Source organism: Portunus trituberculatus, chromosome 25, assembly GCF_017591435.1.
Source record: "Portunus trituberculatus isolate SZX2019 chromosome 25, ASM1759143v1, whole genome shotgun sequence".
NCBI classification, from domain to species: Eukaryota; Metazoa; Arthropoda; class Malacostraca; order Decapoda; family Portunidae; genus Portunus; species Portunus trituberculatus.
In genome coordinates, this window is record NC_059279.1 from 12,505,315 (window position 1) to 12,522,814 (window position 17,500).

At 39.3% G+C, this 17,500-nt stretch overlaps 2 protein-coding genes across 3 annotated transcripts in view; one reads left to right on the forward strand and one right to left on the reverse strand.

Moving 5' to 3' along the window:
• Positions 1-17,500, forward strand: part of LOC123508862 — a 203,938-nt gene that overhangs the window by 91,139 nt on the left and 95,299 nt on the right. The window lies entirely within an intron of this gene.
• The window catches only part of LOC123508864, a 62,060-nt gene that overhangs the window by 32,005 nt on the left and 12,555 nt on the right, over positions 1-17,500 (reverse strand). Inside the window, exon 2 of the mRNA XM_045262849.1 lies at positions 6,732-6,798. Within this exon, the coding sequence (XP_045118784.1) occupies positions 6,732-6,798 (67 nt within the window). The remainder of the gene's footprint in view (positions 1-6,731; positions 6,799-17,500) is intronic.

The window sequence follows — 17,500 nt, forward strand, 5'->3', positions numbered from 1 at the left end:
TAGGTTTTCACTTGTATTCTTTTCCTCATAAATTTAATTGGTACGGTTTTTTTTTCATTCTATCAGTTGAGTTCGTTGGCTCTCTCTCTCTCTCTCTCTCTCTCTCTCTCTCTCTCTCTCTCTCCACGGTAGACAAATGGGTGACAGTGACGCAGTGGTAACGGTTGAGGAACCAATAGGGGGTGATGCTTCCTTCCCACGCTACCCTTTCTTCTCTCTTCTTCCCTTCCACCACTATCCTTTCCATCCACACTTTTTTTTTTCAGCCTCCATGTTAAACACCATCAAGACACTCTCTCTCTCTCTCTCTCTCTCTCTCTCTCTCTCTCTCTCTCTCTCTCTCTCTCTCTCTCTCTCTCTCTGTGTGTGTGTGTGTGTGTGTGTGTCGATTCCCAAATGCCTCCGTAGATTTATTTCTCCTGTCTCTTTGTGGTGAGTCATTGCTATTGTTTATTATTTTTTCTGTCTCTCCTTTTCAATCTCTTTGTCGTCCTCGCTTCGTCTGATGTTGATAAAAGGATATTTCTTTATAACTTTCCCTTCCATCATCCCGAGTTACGTGAATAAAGGCCCTTCCCGCAGTCTATCAGTTTACTTTAGTCACTCCTGCAATCGAGTTCGGCTTCGTTTTCCCTAATACTTGGTTATCTCTGCCTACACAGCATCTCTCCCCCTCTCTTCCTTTCGTTTGTTCTCTTTCCTCATCTCATCCCTATTAGTTAAGTAGCTGTGCGTCACTTCAAACCTAATTAGTAACTGGAAATGAGATTGGATATTGTTGATAAAGAGAGGTTCTATTTAGCTCAGGTACAATGATTGTTTTCCTTTCCCTTTGTGCTTACTCTCTCTAAGCGCTCTTAATTTGTTGTACTTGAAGGTTAGACTAAAGCTTAAAAGGAACTGTTGAACTCAAAGAGGACTTGTGTGCGGCTTGTGTTGTCCCTCCGGATGTCTACTCCCCTCTACCCTTCTCAGCTCCTCTCTGCTCCACCTCTTCCTTCACCTTTATTCCTGTCATCTTTATGTTATCCCCCTATTCCTCCTCTCTCCTATCCTTTTATCCCCTTTCTTTATTTCTTCCTCTTTTCCTACCTGTCTTTTCATTTTATGTTTCTTTTAATCCTTTTCTGTCTTTTCCCTTCTTTTCTAACTTCACTCTTTTCTTTCTTGTTTTCTATTAGAATCAACTTTACCTCAGATTGAGTTACATGAATATTTTGTAACGCTCTTTGTTTTCTTATTGTTTAGCTTTTTCATCTTCTCCAGTTCATATTTCTCTTTCTTTATGTCGCCTCAGGGGGAAGATTTTTTCCCTTTTATATGAAACAAAAGATATTTTACAAGCACGCTCTCTCTCTTTCTTTCTTTCTTTCTTTCTTTCTTTCTTTCTTTCTTTCTTTCTTTCTTTCTTTCTTTCTTTCTTTCTTTCTCTCTCTCTCTCTCTCTCTCTCTCTCTCTCTCTCTCTCTCTCTCTCTCTCTCAAGCAGATACACACAACAAAAAAAAAAAAAAAAAAAAAAAAACGCGTAGTGTAGCGGTTAGCACCCTCGGCTCACAACCGAGAGGGTCCAGTTTCGAATCCCGGAAAGCAGCGAGGCAAATGGGCAAGCCTCTTAATGTGTAGCCTCTGTTCACCTAGCAGTAAATAATTACGGGATTAACTCGAGGGGTTGTGGCCTCGCTTTCCCGGTGTGGGGAGTGTGTTGTGGTCTCAGTCCTACCCGCAGATCGGTCTATAAGCTCTGATCTCGCTCCGAAATGGGAAAGGCTGGCTGGGTGACCAGCAGACGACCGTGGTGAATTACACACACGAACCTTGTGCGTGCGTATACATACATATGACGAAAATTAAAACTGAGCTCGATTCTCACTTCGCATTTAACCATTTCTCTTTTTCGTTGTAAATCTTGTAATTTCGTTGGTAGATTAAGATATTCCACTTGCAGTGAATTTGTTTTATTATTTTCAATCTCATGCTTATTATCAATCTTCCCCTCAAGGACATGCAAGCAAATATTTTTTTTTAGATAATCGAGTTTTTTTATGCGTTTAAGATTAAATTTACTTGACAGATTTATAACAACAACGCAGCTGATATCCAGGCTTAAAGATAGTATTGTTATTTTTTTTCTTTCCATTGATTATATAATCTCTAGTATGATAGTTATGCAGTGAAGCCTAACTGTACCTGCAGTGCTTATTGAAACACACGGGTGATGAATAACACGATAGATGAAGAGGCTTAATGCATCCTCTTTATAGCCTGGAAACAGATGTGGTGTTAGTGATGATGAGTTGGAGGATTAGGATGCTGATGATGATAATGGGACACTTTCAAGTCCCATTACTATGCTGGGAAGTAAGGCACGCTAATCATGGTTTCACGTTGGCATAACGATACATGAACCACAAATCGTCTCCTCATTACACCCTCCAGTAACGTCACTACATATTGCCGTGCTCACCACAGTATTACAGGTTAAGAGCAGCACTGCATGATACACCCACATGTCCTCCTCACTTCACACCCCAACACTCCACTGACCCACCATCTCCCCAGCCTATTGACTCACGCAAGCACACAGTCACACAGATCACACAAGCAACCACTAACCCACTTCCACCAGTCTAACCCACCAAACCCACTCACACGCAGCCCAGCCGCCTCACATCACCTCGTCCTATCCGCCGCGATTGCCTGTGTGACTGATTGACGGACTATCTGCTGACGGTGAGTGAAGCGTCGTCGCTCTGCCGTCCCGGGGGAGGCCAGGTACAGGGGCTCCCGGGGGTAATCAGAGAGCCTTCTGGAAGTCCTTCACCTCCCACCTTTCTCCTTCAGCCTCTCTTCCTCTTCCCACGAGTGTTCTTGAAGTGAGAAAGACGCTGAGGTGATAAACGGCACCAGTGAAGTCCTTCTGGTTTCCCTTTTCCTTTTCTTTCTCTTCCATACCTTCATCATATTTTTCATCCTCCTTTATTTTTTTGCATGAATTTCCCATGGTTTTCCTGTCATTCACTTCTTAACATGTTTTCCTATTTTCCATTAGTCTTCCTTGTTCTTTTATACTCTCTTATTCTTTTCTTCTTCCTTTCTCTTGTATGCCCTCCCTATAATTTTCCTTCTATATACTGACTTCTTCTCCACACATGTCCTTGTTTATCCTCGTCTTCCTTGATTTCTTCTTCCTCTTCCTTTTTCTTCTTACGTACTCTTCTTCATCTCTTGCGTCCTTTCCTCCTTCTTCTCCTCTCCCTACTTCCTTTCCACATACCTTACTCTTCTTCCTCCACCTTACCTACCCATTTTCACATCGTTCTCACCTAGCTACCACCACCACCACCGCTATCACCATCACCAACACCACCACCACCATTTCTTCTTCCTCCTCCACGTGGCTCTGTTCCCAAATCCCTTCATCCTCCCTTCCCTCCTCGGCTGCAGCGCCACATCTTTCCCTTTCACATCCCAGCGACGCGAGCTTGCCAGGCTGAGAAAAATTCTAGTCTAAGGTTCCTTTTTGCTACTAAATGTACACAAAGGCGGATATTGTTTGGTGTGTTAGCGAGACTCAACCGCGTGAGGTACGAATTGCAATACCTATTTGGCTCTCTGATTTAGACCTTCATTCCCGCCGATGTAACTGGTTTAGCATCACCAATTAGTTACGATGTGTAGCGCAGTTCCGGCGTGAGAGGTGCTGTGCATAAGTTGCTTGTTTGTAAATTACATGTTTGCACGAGAGAGACGCGCCCCTTCCTCACCTGGCAGAAAGCGTCAGGGGAAGGGAAGGAAGGGGAGGGGAACAGAACAGCCCTTCACCTGAGTAAACATCGCCAACCACACGACACACACTCTCCGCCACCGTGTTGACTCTCCCCACACTCGCCTCCTGCCGCCAATGCCTCCCTCGTTACCATCGAGACTGCCATCAACAATGCTGCCACCACCGCCCTCACGGTGCCTCCCTGCGGCCATCAGCGCCCCACTGCCATCAAGCCTTAATTAGACTGACGAATCTGCCAGCGTTAATGCTACTACTGCTAATTCTACTGCTGCTGCTGCTGCTCGTCTTGTTGTAACTGCTGCTGCTGCTGCTGTGCTGCTAATAATGCTAATTCTGCTACTGCTATACTCCTCCTCCTCCTCCTCCTCCTCCTCCTCCTCCTCCTCCTCCTCCTCCTCCTACTCCTACTACTACTACTACTACTACTACTACTACTACTACTACTACTACTACTACTACTATTACTAATAATAATAATAATAATAATATTACTATTATTACTACTACTACTACTACTACGTATTACTACGTACTAATATTACTACTACTGCTACCGATGCTGCTGCTGCTGTTTGCTGCCACTAATACAACAACAATTGGTTCTAATGGTGTTGTTATCATAATCGTCATCACAATTAGGACTATAAAAAAAAACTATAATAACTATATGAATAACAAGAACAAAAACAAGACCAGTAATAATAAGATAAGAATAACAATAGCAACAACAACAAAAAACAACAACAGCAACAATAATAACAACAAGAACAACAACACCACCAATATTAAGAAAAGGAACAAACAAAAAGCAAAATCAACAATTGCTACTACTACTACTACTACTACTACTACTACTTACTACTACTACTACTACTACTACTACTACTACTACTACTACTACTACTACTACTACTTCTACTTCTACTACTACTACCACTACTACAACTAATATATCAGCACGACCATCACCACCCTCATTATCACCAATTCCACTACCACTACCACCACCACCACAACCACCATCATAAACCCTTTAAACACCGCCACAACAACAAAAGTACTCACTGAAACTACCAGGAAAACATAAATCAAGTTGTAACTATAACTCTTCCAACAACATAGACGATTTATTTCACAAGAGCCACAGTCGGAGCCTCCATATTGAACGGCACTACCTGAGCGGCGCCATGAACGAGCCTCTCCTGTCAAACGAAAAACACGGACAAAAGCAACAGACTCAGTTCTCAGTTACGTGATCGAGCGCTTGAGTCGTTGTAAGTACGAATGCATTGTGTCTCCGGAGTCTCATGAGGCGCTGCAGTAAATTAGACAGACTCGATGTAGAAAGACGGAACAGAACGTGGCGCCGCTCCTGTGGGACTGGCGCCGGGGATTAACAAAAGTCTGGAAAGTGGGTCAGTGTGGATGAGTGAACTGATGATCGCCTGGCTGTCGTTGTTATCATCGTTCCCTTCGTCCACCCTTCTCTCTCTCTCTCTCTCTCTCTCTCTCTCTTGGTATCATTCTCCTGGAATAGACCAATGAAAGACGTGGTACACCGGATTAATAAAAAAAAATAAACAAATAAACGCAAGTATAAAGCGAGATCGTTAAGAAGTAATGGGGAAAAAACTCTTCCTTTGTGAAATCAAACGTAAAAATTTACGGAGTCACTTTGGCTGAATGAGAGAAATCATTCTAGCAACGCCCAGAATGAAAAGATTAAACGACAGCGACGTAAAAAATGAAGAGACAACGTTAAGAATATAGAAAGGAATGAAAAGATAAGAGAACCACGGGAAAATAAGAGAGAGAGAGAGAGAGAGAGAGAGAGAGAGAGAGAGAGAGAGAGAAACAGAGCAGAGCAGAATGAAGAACAAGGTGTTGGAGAAGCAGAATGATCCATTTTATAACAGCAATTTAGAAGACGGTCTCAAGGGCCTGACTTTATGGGGTGTCTGGCTGGGGCCCCTTGCCTCCTTCCCTCCCTCCTACGTCATCCTTCCCTCCTTCTCTTCCTTTCTTCTACCTTCTTCTTTCTCTTTCTAAGTCCACTGTATTTAGTTTCTCTTCTCACTGTCCGCATTGCTGTTTCCTTATTTTTAGTCTCTTTTCTCTATTATATGTTTTGCTTCTTTCCATTCCTCCTCATTTATTTCTTTTTCCCTATATCTTCCCTGTTTCTGCCATGTTCTCATTATCTTCTTTTATCTTTCTTTTTCTCTTTCTTCACTCCCATTTTTTTTTGTCTCTCCGTCCTTCTTGTTTTTAGTGTTCTTAAACATATCTTATTCCTCTTCCTTAATTTTTCTTGCTGTTTTCCTTCCATTCTTGATCTACTTTCTTTGTTTATTCACTCCTACGTTCATATCATTATGTCTCTTTTTCATTTTGATCAGTTTCTTTTAATATTCGGGAAGACTAGTGTTTTAAATTTGTTTTTAGCTCTACAAATAACTATCCTGATAATATTCCCCCAACCATCGATATACACACACAACATAAACACACACACACACACACACACACACACACACACACACACACACACACACACACACACACACACACACACACACACACACACACACACACACACACACACAAACAGGCCTATCCGAAGATCGGAAATAATGAGCTCTGAGCTCGTTCCGTAGGGTAACGTCTGGCTGTCTCGTCAGAGACTGCAGCAGATCAAACAAACAGTGAAACAGTGAAACAGTGAATCACACACACACACACACACACACACACACACACACACACACACACACACACACACTGAATTAGATAAACATATATGAATATAGAAAAAAAATTAAAGTCTACACACATGTATAAAATTCTTTCTACATCTTCCCACCCCTCTCTCTCTCTCTCTCTCTCTCTCTCTCTCTCTCTCTCTCTCTCTCTCTCTCTCTCTCTCTCTCTCTCTCCGCGTACCTGCAGCAGCTCTGACGCTCCTCTCCTCTCAGTCTCCCAGCCTCCCAGGGGCGCCACACTCCTGAGGCTGCAGAAGAGAAGCAATTATCGGAAAACCATTCCATCTCTTGATAAGTATTAAAAAAAATCTTTAGAATAGTGAAAATCAAGAATAGTAAAAGGAATATTTGTATATAAGTGAAAGCCTCAAACAGCTTCTTAGTATTTCCTTTTATTTTATTTTTTTGTTTCTTTTTTTCTTTATTCTTTCTCGTTGGTAATGTTACAGTTTCTTCGTTCGTATATTTTTCTTGCCAGTGGAACGCAATGAATCGTCTCTCGTATCCTATCCTAGATTCTCATGTTTTTTTTTTCTTTTTATTACAATATTCTCAGAAGCATATATTTTTTTCTTTTATTTAATTCAAATTTTACTTTTTTACTCAACGTTTTCTTTGACCTCTGGAAAAACACGACCCTCTTCTGTATCTCGAACACAACTGTCACAATTAAAAAGAGGAAGCATGCTAGTAGTTACACTAATTGAAGCCATCCATGTGTCAATTCCATAGAGAAAAGAATGCATTCCGATATTTTATTGTACTGGCTCAAAATGTGTTACCGAACTGAAATAAAAGAAAAAACATGGATCATACATCAAGAAAAATGTCAACGTCGAAACTTTAACCTAGAAAAAAAAAAAAAAAAAACAGCGTCACTTTATATAATTTAACGATGATAATGTAGAGGAAGACGAAGATAAAGAAGAGGAGTCAAAAAATTATGATGACGATGACAACGATGATGATGATGATGATGATGGTGATTTTGATAAGGATGAAAAAAAAAGATGATGATGACCAAACACCACCATCACCAACACCACCAACAACAACAACAACATTAGCAACAACACCATCATCAGCAATAACAACCAGACTGATTGACTGTTTACTGCCACCTCGAAAAGAATGAAAAAGCGAAAACAAAAATATGTAACAGAAAAATAACACTTTTACTATTAAATTCAATGTTTTGGTCCACCAATCTGAAATTATTTATTTGAATTTCTTTATCCAACGAATATAAAGAAGAAGAAGAAGAAGAAGAAGAAGAAGAAGAAGAAGAAGAAGAAGAAGAAGAAGAAGAAGAAGAAGAAGAAGAAGAAGAAGAAGATGGAGAAGAGGAAGAGTAAAAGAAGATGAAGAATAAGAAAATAAGAATAAGAATAAGAATAAGAATAAGAAAAAATAATAACAATAATAATAATAATAATAATAATATAATAATAATAATAATAATAATAATAATAATAATAATAATAATAATAACAATAATAATAATAGTAATAATAATAATAATAATAATAATAATAATAATAATAATAAGAAGAAGAAGAAGAAGAAGAAGAAGAAGAAGAAAAGAAAAGAAGAAGAAGAAGAAGAAGAAGAAGAAGAAGAAGAAGAAGAAGAAGAAGAAGAAGAAGAAGAAGAAGAAGAAGAAGAAGAAGAAGAAGAAGAAGAAGAAGAAGAAGAAGAAGAAGAAGAAGAAGAAGAAGAAGAAGAAGAAGAAGAAGAAAAGGAAAAGAAGAAGAAGAAGAAAAAAGGAAGAAGAAGAAGAAGAAGAAGAAGAAGAAGAAGAAGAAGAAGAAGAAGAAGAAGAAGAAGAAGAGAGAGAAAAAAGAAAAAAAGAGCAACAAGTAAAAAAAAAAAACAAGGAAAAATAACAAGGAAATGAATCACCAAAAACAAGACCATTTTAGACACAGCAGGGACAGACTGAGCACCCCCCCAAAAAAAAAAAAAAAAAAAAAAACAGAAAATGACACAGGAACGTAAATGTGAGTGTGGAAAAAGGGAATAGGGAGAAAATAATAAGCATCGAGGCATGAAAAATAACAAAGTAATCTCTGTTGATGGTAAATCTGTGGCACGGGAAGAAAGTTGTCTTGGGAACTAGTTTGTCCCTCAACGTGCGGGGAATATTGAGGGAGGGACGAGGGAGAGAAAGGAGGGAAAAGTACGAAGTGAGAGAGAGAGAGAGAGAGAGAGAGAGAGGTGGGTGGGGGCGGAGAATGGAAAAGTAAGGCAGAGATAGAACGAAAGTTACTGAATAGGAAGGAAGGATGAAGGAGGATGGTACAGAGAAATCAAATGAGGAAGAGAATTAAAGAAAAAAAAAAGAGGATAATGAAAGTTATTTGAGAAGGAAAGAAAAACTCGATGGTAAAAACTACGGCAATGAAAGATGGAAAGTAGAGAGAAGGAAGGATAAAGAACGAAGGAAGAACAACAACTAAAGAAGAAAAAAAAAAAAGTGACGACTGAAAGAAACCTACGTGAAAATGAAGAAAATAATGACAAAAACACAGAAATTAAAGAATAAAAGGTATTGTAGAAGAATAAAGCAAACAAAAAAAAAATAATGAAGGCAAGGACGAAAAAGACGATAAGAGAAGGGAAAGAAAAAGAATGAGAGAAAGTTACTGGAAAAGAGCAGAGGAGCAAAATATATGGGAAAGGAAAGCAGTGAGATTAAGAAAGGCATCGGAGAGGAAGGAAGAAGGAAAAACGAAGAGAAGAAGAGAAAAGAATGAGAAGTTGTTGGAGAAGAAGGGAAAAAAGAAAAATGAACGCTAAAGAAAGGGAATGAATGAAAGAAGGAAAGAAACCAGAGAGAAAAGGATGAAAAAAATACGTGCTAAAAGAGAGAATAAATGATAATGAGGAAGAAGAATAAAGTATGTAAAGAGAATAAGGAGAGAAGAAAGATTACAGAAATGAAAAGAACAAGAAGTAAGGATAGAGACAGATGATAAAAGGGAGAAAGGGAAGATAAGTGATAATGCTGGAAAGAAAGAATGAAGGAAGATAATTCTAAGATCAGTGAGGTAGAGAAAGAGAAGAAACTCAAGGCCAGAAAGGAGTAAATGGAGGAAAATCATCTAAGAAAATGAAGAAAAAAGTCGGAAAATTTGAGGAAATAATTATGCAACCGAAATTAAGGCACGCGTGTCTGTGTAATTGTATGGGACTATATTAATCAATAATTAGAAGCCGAATAAAGAATATCAATTCATAAGGAAGGAAAGAAAGATAAATGCAAGAAAATGAAGATGAAGCTTTTAAAGAATATAAAAAAGTGGTAATTACTACTACTACTACTAATAATAATAATAATAATAATAATGTTAATGATAATGATAATAATAACAATAATAATAATAATAATATAATAACAATAATAAAAACTAAAAACTAAAACAAAGACACAGAATATGAAAAAGGAAAACAAAAGTTTGGGCCTGAAAAACTGTCTTTCACACACACACACACACACACACACACACACACACACACACACACACACACACACACACACACACACCTATCACTAACGCAGCTTCAAAAAGGCATATATACATTCCTCCTGCAGTGCCTCCGTCAATCCATCTCCTTCAGGAACCGCTTTAGGCGTACAGATGAGGCTTGGTGGGGGGAACTGAGGTGGTTTTGTGGCTCTCCTTCGGTTAATTCCATTACGCCCGAAACACCAATTAATTTGATGACTCGTACGCGGCCGAGTGTGTGAGTGTAATGATCCCCTTAATGGTTAAATCGAGTAAAGAGTGAAATACGGAGCCAGGACGCGGGTAGCGGGGCTGGGGCGCTGGTAAATGGTGGGCCACAGACGGCGTGTGTCGCTCCCGCTGGTCTCACGAGCAATCCCATTAATCTCCTCGTGTTGACTCTGAATCCTCACCAAAATGGGTATGTTTGGAGGCTCCTGGGAGGATGGTGACGGCGTCTGGAGAACTGAAGAACACGTCAAAGGCTCTCAAAGGAATTGAAATAAATGGATTACAAGCTGCCAATACCTACACTTGCGATTCCTGTGATATGTGGCGGTGATATTCAGTGTCATGTATTACAGAAAGAAAAATTGAGTTTGCTGTGGTGTACGAAGAAGAGAGCGAAAAATATGCCACAGAACTGAAGAATTTTGAAAGAATGTAATTAAAAGAAATACGTAAAATACAATTATGAAACTTTAGGTATGTACGACAGAGAGTAAGAAATGTCAAAATGACTTTAAATAATGAAAGTAAATAAAACTATTAAGGAAATAAAAGCAAGACAAGGAACATATTTCTACTTAAGATGGATGATAAAGGAAAACAATATTTACGAAATTAATTGATTGAGATCTAATTAAAAATTCTCTGTCACTGAAAAGACTGATAAATGAGTGTAAAAAAAATCAACTTGCCCTAAGTGAGAGAAAATTGCATGTATTTAACCTGTTAAGAAAAAAAAAAAAAAAAAACTAAGCCGTAATTTGTATAATGAAAAAAGGAACAAATGTGAACTAAAGTATCCAATGAATATTAAAATCAGTTGATCAAATTTGAAAAAAATAAAATGATACAAAGAATAACTTTAACAAACCGAATCTAAACCAGTGAATGATTAATATGCATATATATATATATATATATATATATATATATATATATATATATATATATATATATATATATATATATATTGTATGGAAGTAAGGAGGTGAAATGGAGAAATACATGAAGGTTGATGATGGAGAAAATGATAAGAATCCCAGATTTAAACACGTACGAGTAGAAATGTGGGAAAACCAGCAATGTAAAAAAAGAAAAAATAGATGTGAGAAAATGTAGAGAACCCTGAAGGAAACAAGAGCAGGACTCACGTGGTTTCAGAGACAAGACAAGTAACATTTCACTGAGCCACGCCAAGGTCGGGCGTCCCTGGCCTCTCAAAACACCGCCTGTGTTTGTCTTGGCGACGCCCATGCCCGCCTGTGTTTATGTTCGATCAATTAGGGAAGGAGTTTGGCGGAAATTTGTGGCTCTAAGACGGAAAGTGTGGGAAGAGTGAGACGATCTTGATGCTCCACCACCTCCACACCTTCCTATTGCCGCCTCCTCTTCTTCAGCCAGCCTTTTTACTTCCTAGTCATCACTTTCTTCTTTGTCACTTTTCTCCTTTTTTTCTGTTTTCATTTCCTGTTTAACTTTTTTCGACTTCCTTTTTTCTCTCTTTCTCCCTCTTTTTTTTATTGCCGTTTGTCCTGTCTACTCTTCATCAATTTCCTTCATCTATTACATTGTATCATTCTCCTACTCTTCTTCCTCACCCTCCTCTTCCTGCTACGCCATATCCTCATCCTTTCCATAGTTTTCCTGCTCTACTTTTTTTCCTCTCATTGTTTTCTTTCTTCTAAACTCCCATTCCTTTCATTAGAGTCTTCTTATCTTTTTTTTTTCTTCTTCTACTTCTTCTTCTTCTTCTTCTCTTTTTCCTTTTCTTATTCTTCTTTCTCTTCTTTTCTTCTTCCTCTTCTTATTTTTAATTCTATTTCGCCTTCACCTCCTCCATCACCTTCTTTTCCTCTTTCTCATAATTTTTCTCCTCCTCTTCCTTCTCCTCCTCCTCTTCCTCCTCCTCCTCCTCCTCCTCCTCCTCCTCCTCCTCCTCCTCCTCCTCCTCCTCCTTCTCCTCCTCCTCCTCCAAAAAACTACTTCAACATCTTGCTTTTTTTCTTTCATTGCTCTTGTGTTTTCTTTCCTTCGTTCATTTCCTTTCCTTTGATTCCTGTTTGTGTTTTTCTCTCACTTTCGTTCTCGTTTTTCAGAGAGAGAAAAAATTACAGAAAAGATATTACTTTTGTTTTTTTTATTATTTATGTGCTCACTTTCTGTCATCATTAACAAGAGAGAAAAAAAGCAAGCAAATTAGGAAAAGGTAAAATATGCAAAATAATAAGAAAAACGAGACTTTACCTGACACATACAGATAGTTAGATAGATAGATAGGTTGATAGATAGATAGATAGATATTTTATTGGCCACAAACTCGATGGAATACATAAGATGCATAAATACATTAATAAATGGTCCAATTATATACAAGACTTTTGTTGAAATATTTATGTGCAGCGCAATCATTCTCATATAAGAGTTATTAAAGTGAGACATTCAACTACATACTAAGTAAAAACCCAGACACATAAAAAAATAAAGCAAGAAAACACACACACACACACACACACACACACACACACACACACACACACACACACACACACACACACACACACACACATTTTTTATCCCTATCAGTGCACATTTTTTTTTTATATATGTGTTCTTTTCCTTCCTTCTTTCCTTTCTTTCTTCCCTCCTCTCTCCTCCATCTCCTGCTCTGCTTGCAGCATCACTTCACAATAAATCTCTCTTCCCATCTCCCCTCTCACCTTAATCTATGTTCTCTCTCTCTCTCTCTCTCTCTCTCTCTAACGAGGTGGTCAGGTAGATAATTTTTACGGAAGATCAAACGTGTAAGTCAACAACCCTGATGACCTGCTGTGATTAAATTACTTCATTTTTTTTCCCTAGATTATTTATGTATATTCTGCAGAATTTTCTTTGAATTTTATCTTTTCATCTCAATTTCATATCAATAATATTATTCCTTTTGTACAATGTCGTGCTATTATTGCTCGTAAACTAGTATTACTACCATTACAACTATGCAATAAAGAAAACAAAATTAAAAAGATACACATATATATACTCAAACAGTGTAGTATTTCAATATTATACTTCATGAAGGCAATTGCAACGAAAAACATACCGGTAAAACATTACTTAAAGCTGGAATTCTGCAAGTGACAATTTTGACAACAACAACAACAACAACAATAACAGTAATAGGATCATTATCATCATTATCATCATCTGTAGTAGTAGTAGTAGTAGTAGTAGTAGTAGTAGTAGTAGCTCATAGTAGTTCTAAAGCAAAATATGCCACTCTTTACAATTTGAATTCCTTTCCCTGCAGTATTTAACTCATTCAAATGCACACAGATCCACTACAAATCCCCTTTCCTTTTACATTTAACTCATTCAAGTACACACAAGCCCTACTAATCTCCGAACCCAATTTCTAAACGTCCCTCGTCCCGCGTACAATAGTTTCCCCTTAATTGCCTAGGTTTTCTCTCACGTTCCGAGCGATTCTTCCCCTCCATCAGGTAACTCAATCTTCCTCTTAGTCCACTGGCTATACAACGCAGTGTATAGAAGGGAAGGAGAGGGAGAGAGGGAGCGAAAGGGCGTTGTGTATGTGTGTGTGTGTGTGTGTGTGTGTGTGTGTGTGTGTGTGTGTGTGTGTTAGAGCAGACACGCCCTCTAGTGACGAAAATGTCAGTGAAAATCGATAAGCAGAACAATAGTGTTAGTTCGTTGACATTTCGTGAGGTGAAGACAGTCAGTAACCTTGATGTAGCATTAATGATTTCACAAGGTTGCCACCACGCAGGAAGTGACCTTAAGCATGGCCGTGAGGCATGTTTAACAGGGCACTCAAGTTAAGAACAGGACATGACTGTGGAGGTGCTGAGACATAGAGGGGAAGGGATAAAGTACATTATTTGTATATAGACAAGAGAGAGAGAGAGAGAGAGAGAGAGGGGGGGGTGGAAAAAGAATAAGAAAACAATATACCTTACTATAACCATAAGTACAAAGAAGAAAATAGAGAAAGAAAGGACAGAAGGAGAAAAGTGAGGAAGAAAAAAGGGGAAAAAATGTATATGGATGATAAGACTAAAAACAAATAGAAAAACAAGAAACAAGAAGAGAAGGCAGGAAATCACTAAGGAAATTAGATGGCAGATGAATTATTGAAGTGTGAAAACAAAATGTAAGAGAATTATTTGATAGAAATAGTACAAAACAAAATATGAAAAAAAATTCAGAACACATAGGAGAGAACTAAGGAAGATGAGAGACATGAGAGATGAAAGAATGCAAAATAGAGAGAAGAACGAAGCAAGAGAAAGAGAGCAGAAGAAGAGAACGAGGAGGATTAGAAAGTTAAAAGAGGGAGAGAGTTTGCCAAATGAAGAGTAGGGAGAGTAGAGACACAAGGAATGGAGGAAAAGGCGTAGGAAGAGTGTCAAACGTACAGAAGGTGAGATAGGAAGAGAAGAGAGAAGAGAAGGAGGAGATAAGGGAAAGGAGGCCATGAGATAAGGGTGTTTCCTCTGATCTCCACAAGGGTTGCATTATAGGCTCCCTTCCTCCTCATCCCCTTCCCTAAACCCCTAGAATGAAACTTATGGGGTCCAGGGGGAAGGGAGACGAGCCCCCTCTCTCTCAACTTCTGCCCCCCGTTCCATCCCCTCGCTTCCCACATTTCCTTAATCTCGTCTCATCTCTTCTTATATAACCCCCCCTCTCTCTCTCTCTCTCTCTCTCTCTCTCTGTGTGTGTGTGTGTGTGTGTGTGTGTGTGTGTAACTTGTAAGCTTATCTATAATTAGACGTTAGAACACATCGGATAGGCTCGAGTAATTACTGAATATCTTTAAATCTGCATAGTGAACTCAGTAACCTTAACAAAGAGAGAGAGCGAGAGAGAGAGAGAGAGAGAGAGAGAGAGAGAGAGAGAGAGAGAGAGAGAGAGAGAGAGAGTTATCGTGCATCCTAGTACACCATATTCTAAACAGCTTCCTGTGTCTTCCTGCTTCAATGCTCCTCACTTTCCCTTCTTTCCAATCCTCCACCACGCTTCCAAATCCTAACAGCAAACGGAAGCTCACCAATGAATCGATCACTTCCTTCTTTGCATTAATTAACCAATGTTACTTCATCTGTTCTGACATTCTACCTCCTTGCTTTGTTTTGTACTTCTAATACCACCACCACTTCTACTCCCTCCTCAACCACCATCACCACTACTACTTCCTGATCCTCCTAGTCGCTGTTAGTGCTACTCCTTCTGCTGCTGCTGCTACTACTACTACTACTACTACTACTACTACTACTACTACTACTACTACTACTACTACTACTACTACTACTATTACTACTATTTCTACTAGTACTACTACTTCTACTACAACTACTACTATTATTACTGTTACTTCTACTACTATTACTACTACTACTCCTACTACTATTACTACTACTACTACTACTACTACTACTACTACTACTACTACTACTACTACTACTACGAGTACTATCATTATTATTACTACTATCTACTACTACTACTACCACTACTACTACTACTTCTACTACTACGACTACTACAACTACTACTATTTATCGCTTGTCTTGTCCAAGTACGAAAAAAAACTACTATTACTATTATTACTACTACTAGCGCTACAACAACTACTACTATTAATACCATTACTACTACTACTTTTACTACTACTATTACTATTTACTACTACTACTACCACTACTATAACTCATAACTCTGATTCTTCTTTTTTCAATCTCCTCCTCTTTCTCCTCCTTTTCCTCCTCCCGTATCACTTCAACACCCATCCAGTCCTCAGTCCCACTACTACCTTGTGTTTCTTTCTTTTCTTTGGTCTTTATTCCACTTCCTCTCCGTCTCTCTCTTTCTACCTCTCGCGGCCCTTCCCTCCTCAGCCTCCCGACAAATGAAGACTCCAGTTCGGGTTGGCTATTGTGGGTGGACAATAGTCGGTCTGAGCTGGTAATTCCAAATGAAACAAGAGACTCACTGCTGGATTACTTCTGTGGGGAGAGAGAGAAGGAGAAGGAGGAAGGGAAGAGCGGAGGGACAAGAGTGGAGGAAGAATGAGTAGAAGGAGGTGGTAGGAAAGACGCGAGGTATCTTGGGAGAGGAGGACGAAACGGGAGGTAAAAATGGAGGAAGATCAAGAGAGAGGAGTGAAAGAGAGCCAGAGACAGGGATTCTTCATATGGGAGAGTAAAGTACTTTGTTTGGTCCTCAAGAACAATACAGTTGACAAAACAATAATTCCACGAAACTCAGCACGAAAAAAGACCTACAGTATATTGGAAATCCGCATTTAGACTCTGGAAAGACAAAGGCTGTTTGTATCACTCACTCCCTTGCTAATTTTCCACCAACCCAACGTGCATCTACATCACATGGAGACAAGCAATTAACCTGACGAAACAGGTGAGGGGGACATCCGATACAGTAGAAAGCCCTCTGAATATAGCCAAGAAAGACTCCGTGGCGGGGGCCCTCTGCGCCTCCCTCCACGGGCCAAGTCCATTAAGCAATGCAAATTGGATTACTATCAAACTCGCGCGGCAGAAGATCCTCGCTGAGTTCGCGGCCGTGGGAGTCTTGACGCGGCTCTTTGTGTGCTGTGGAGAGAGAGAGAGAGAGAGAGAGAGAGAGAGAGAGAGAGAGAGAGAGAGAGAGAGAGAGAGAGAAAGTTACACACATTCACACACAAACAGACATACACACAGATAAACAGATGTATAACAAACCAGACAGGCAGACGGACAGATCAGCGGAAAAATGCATCACGAGTAATCAGCCATTCTGAACATTTCCTGAAAACAAAGCCTTTTTAAACCATTACCACAGCCGCAGACACGCGTACCAACCCCACCGCCAAATAATAGAACACAATGGGCACGAGAAACAGATCCATGCACGAAATAACTCACGCTTTGAAAACAACAAAAAAGCGAAGCGCCACAACACAGGCACATCGAAAGGCAGCGCACATCGACCCTTGTAATTCTATCTAGTAATTAATAACATGTTTACCTGTGTTTATATATTTGTCAGTTGATGTTAATCTGTGAAGGTCACTTAGTATTCACCAGCACCATCGTTAATTAAGGTCACGGACAATGGGAAGATCAAGGGTGCAGGACGCGTTAGATGACTGTGGTGTAATCTCTCGTTTAAGGCTTATTGTTTGCTGGGTTCGATT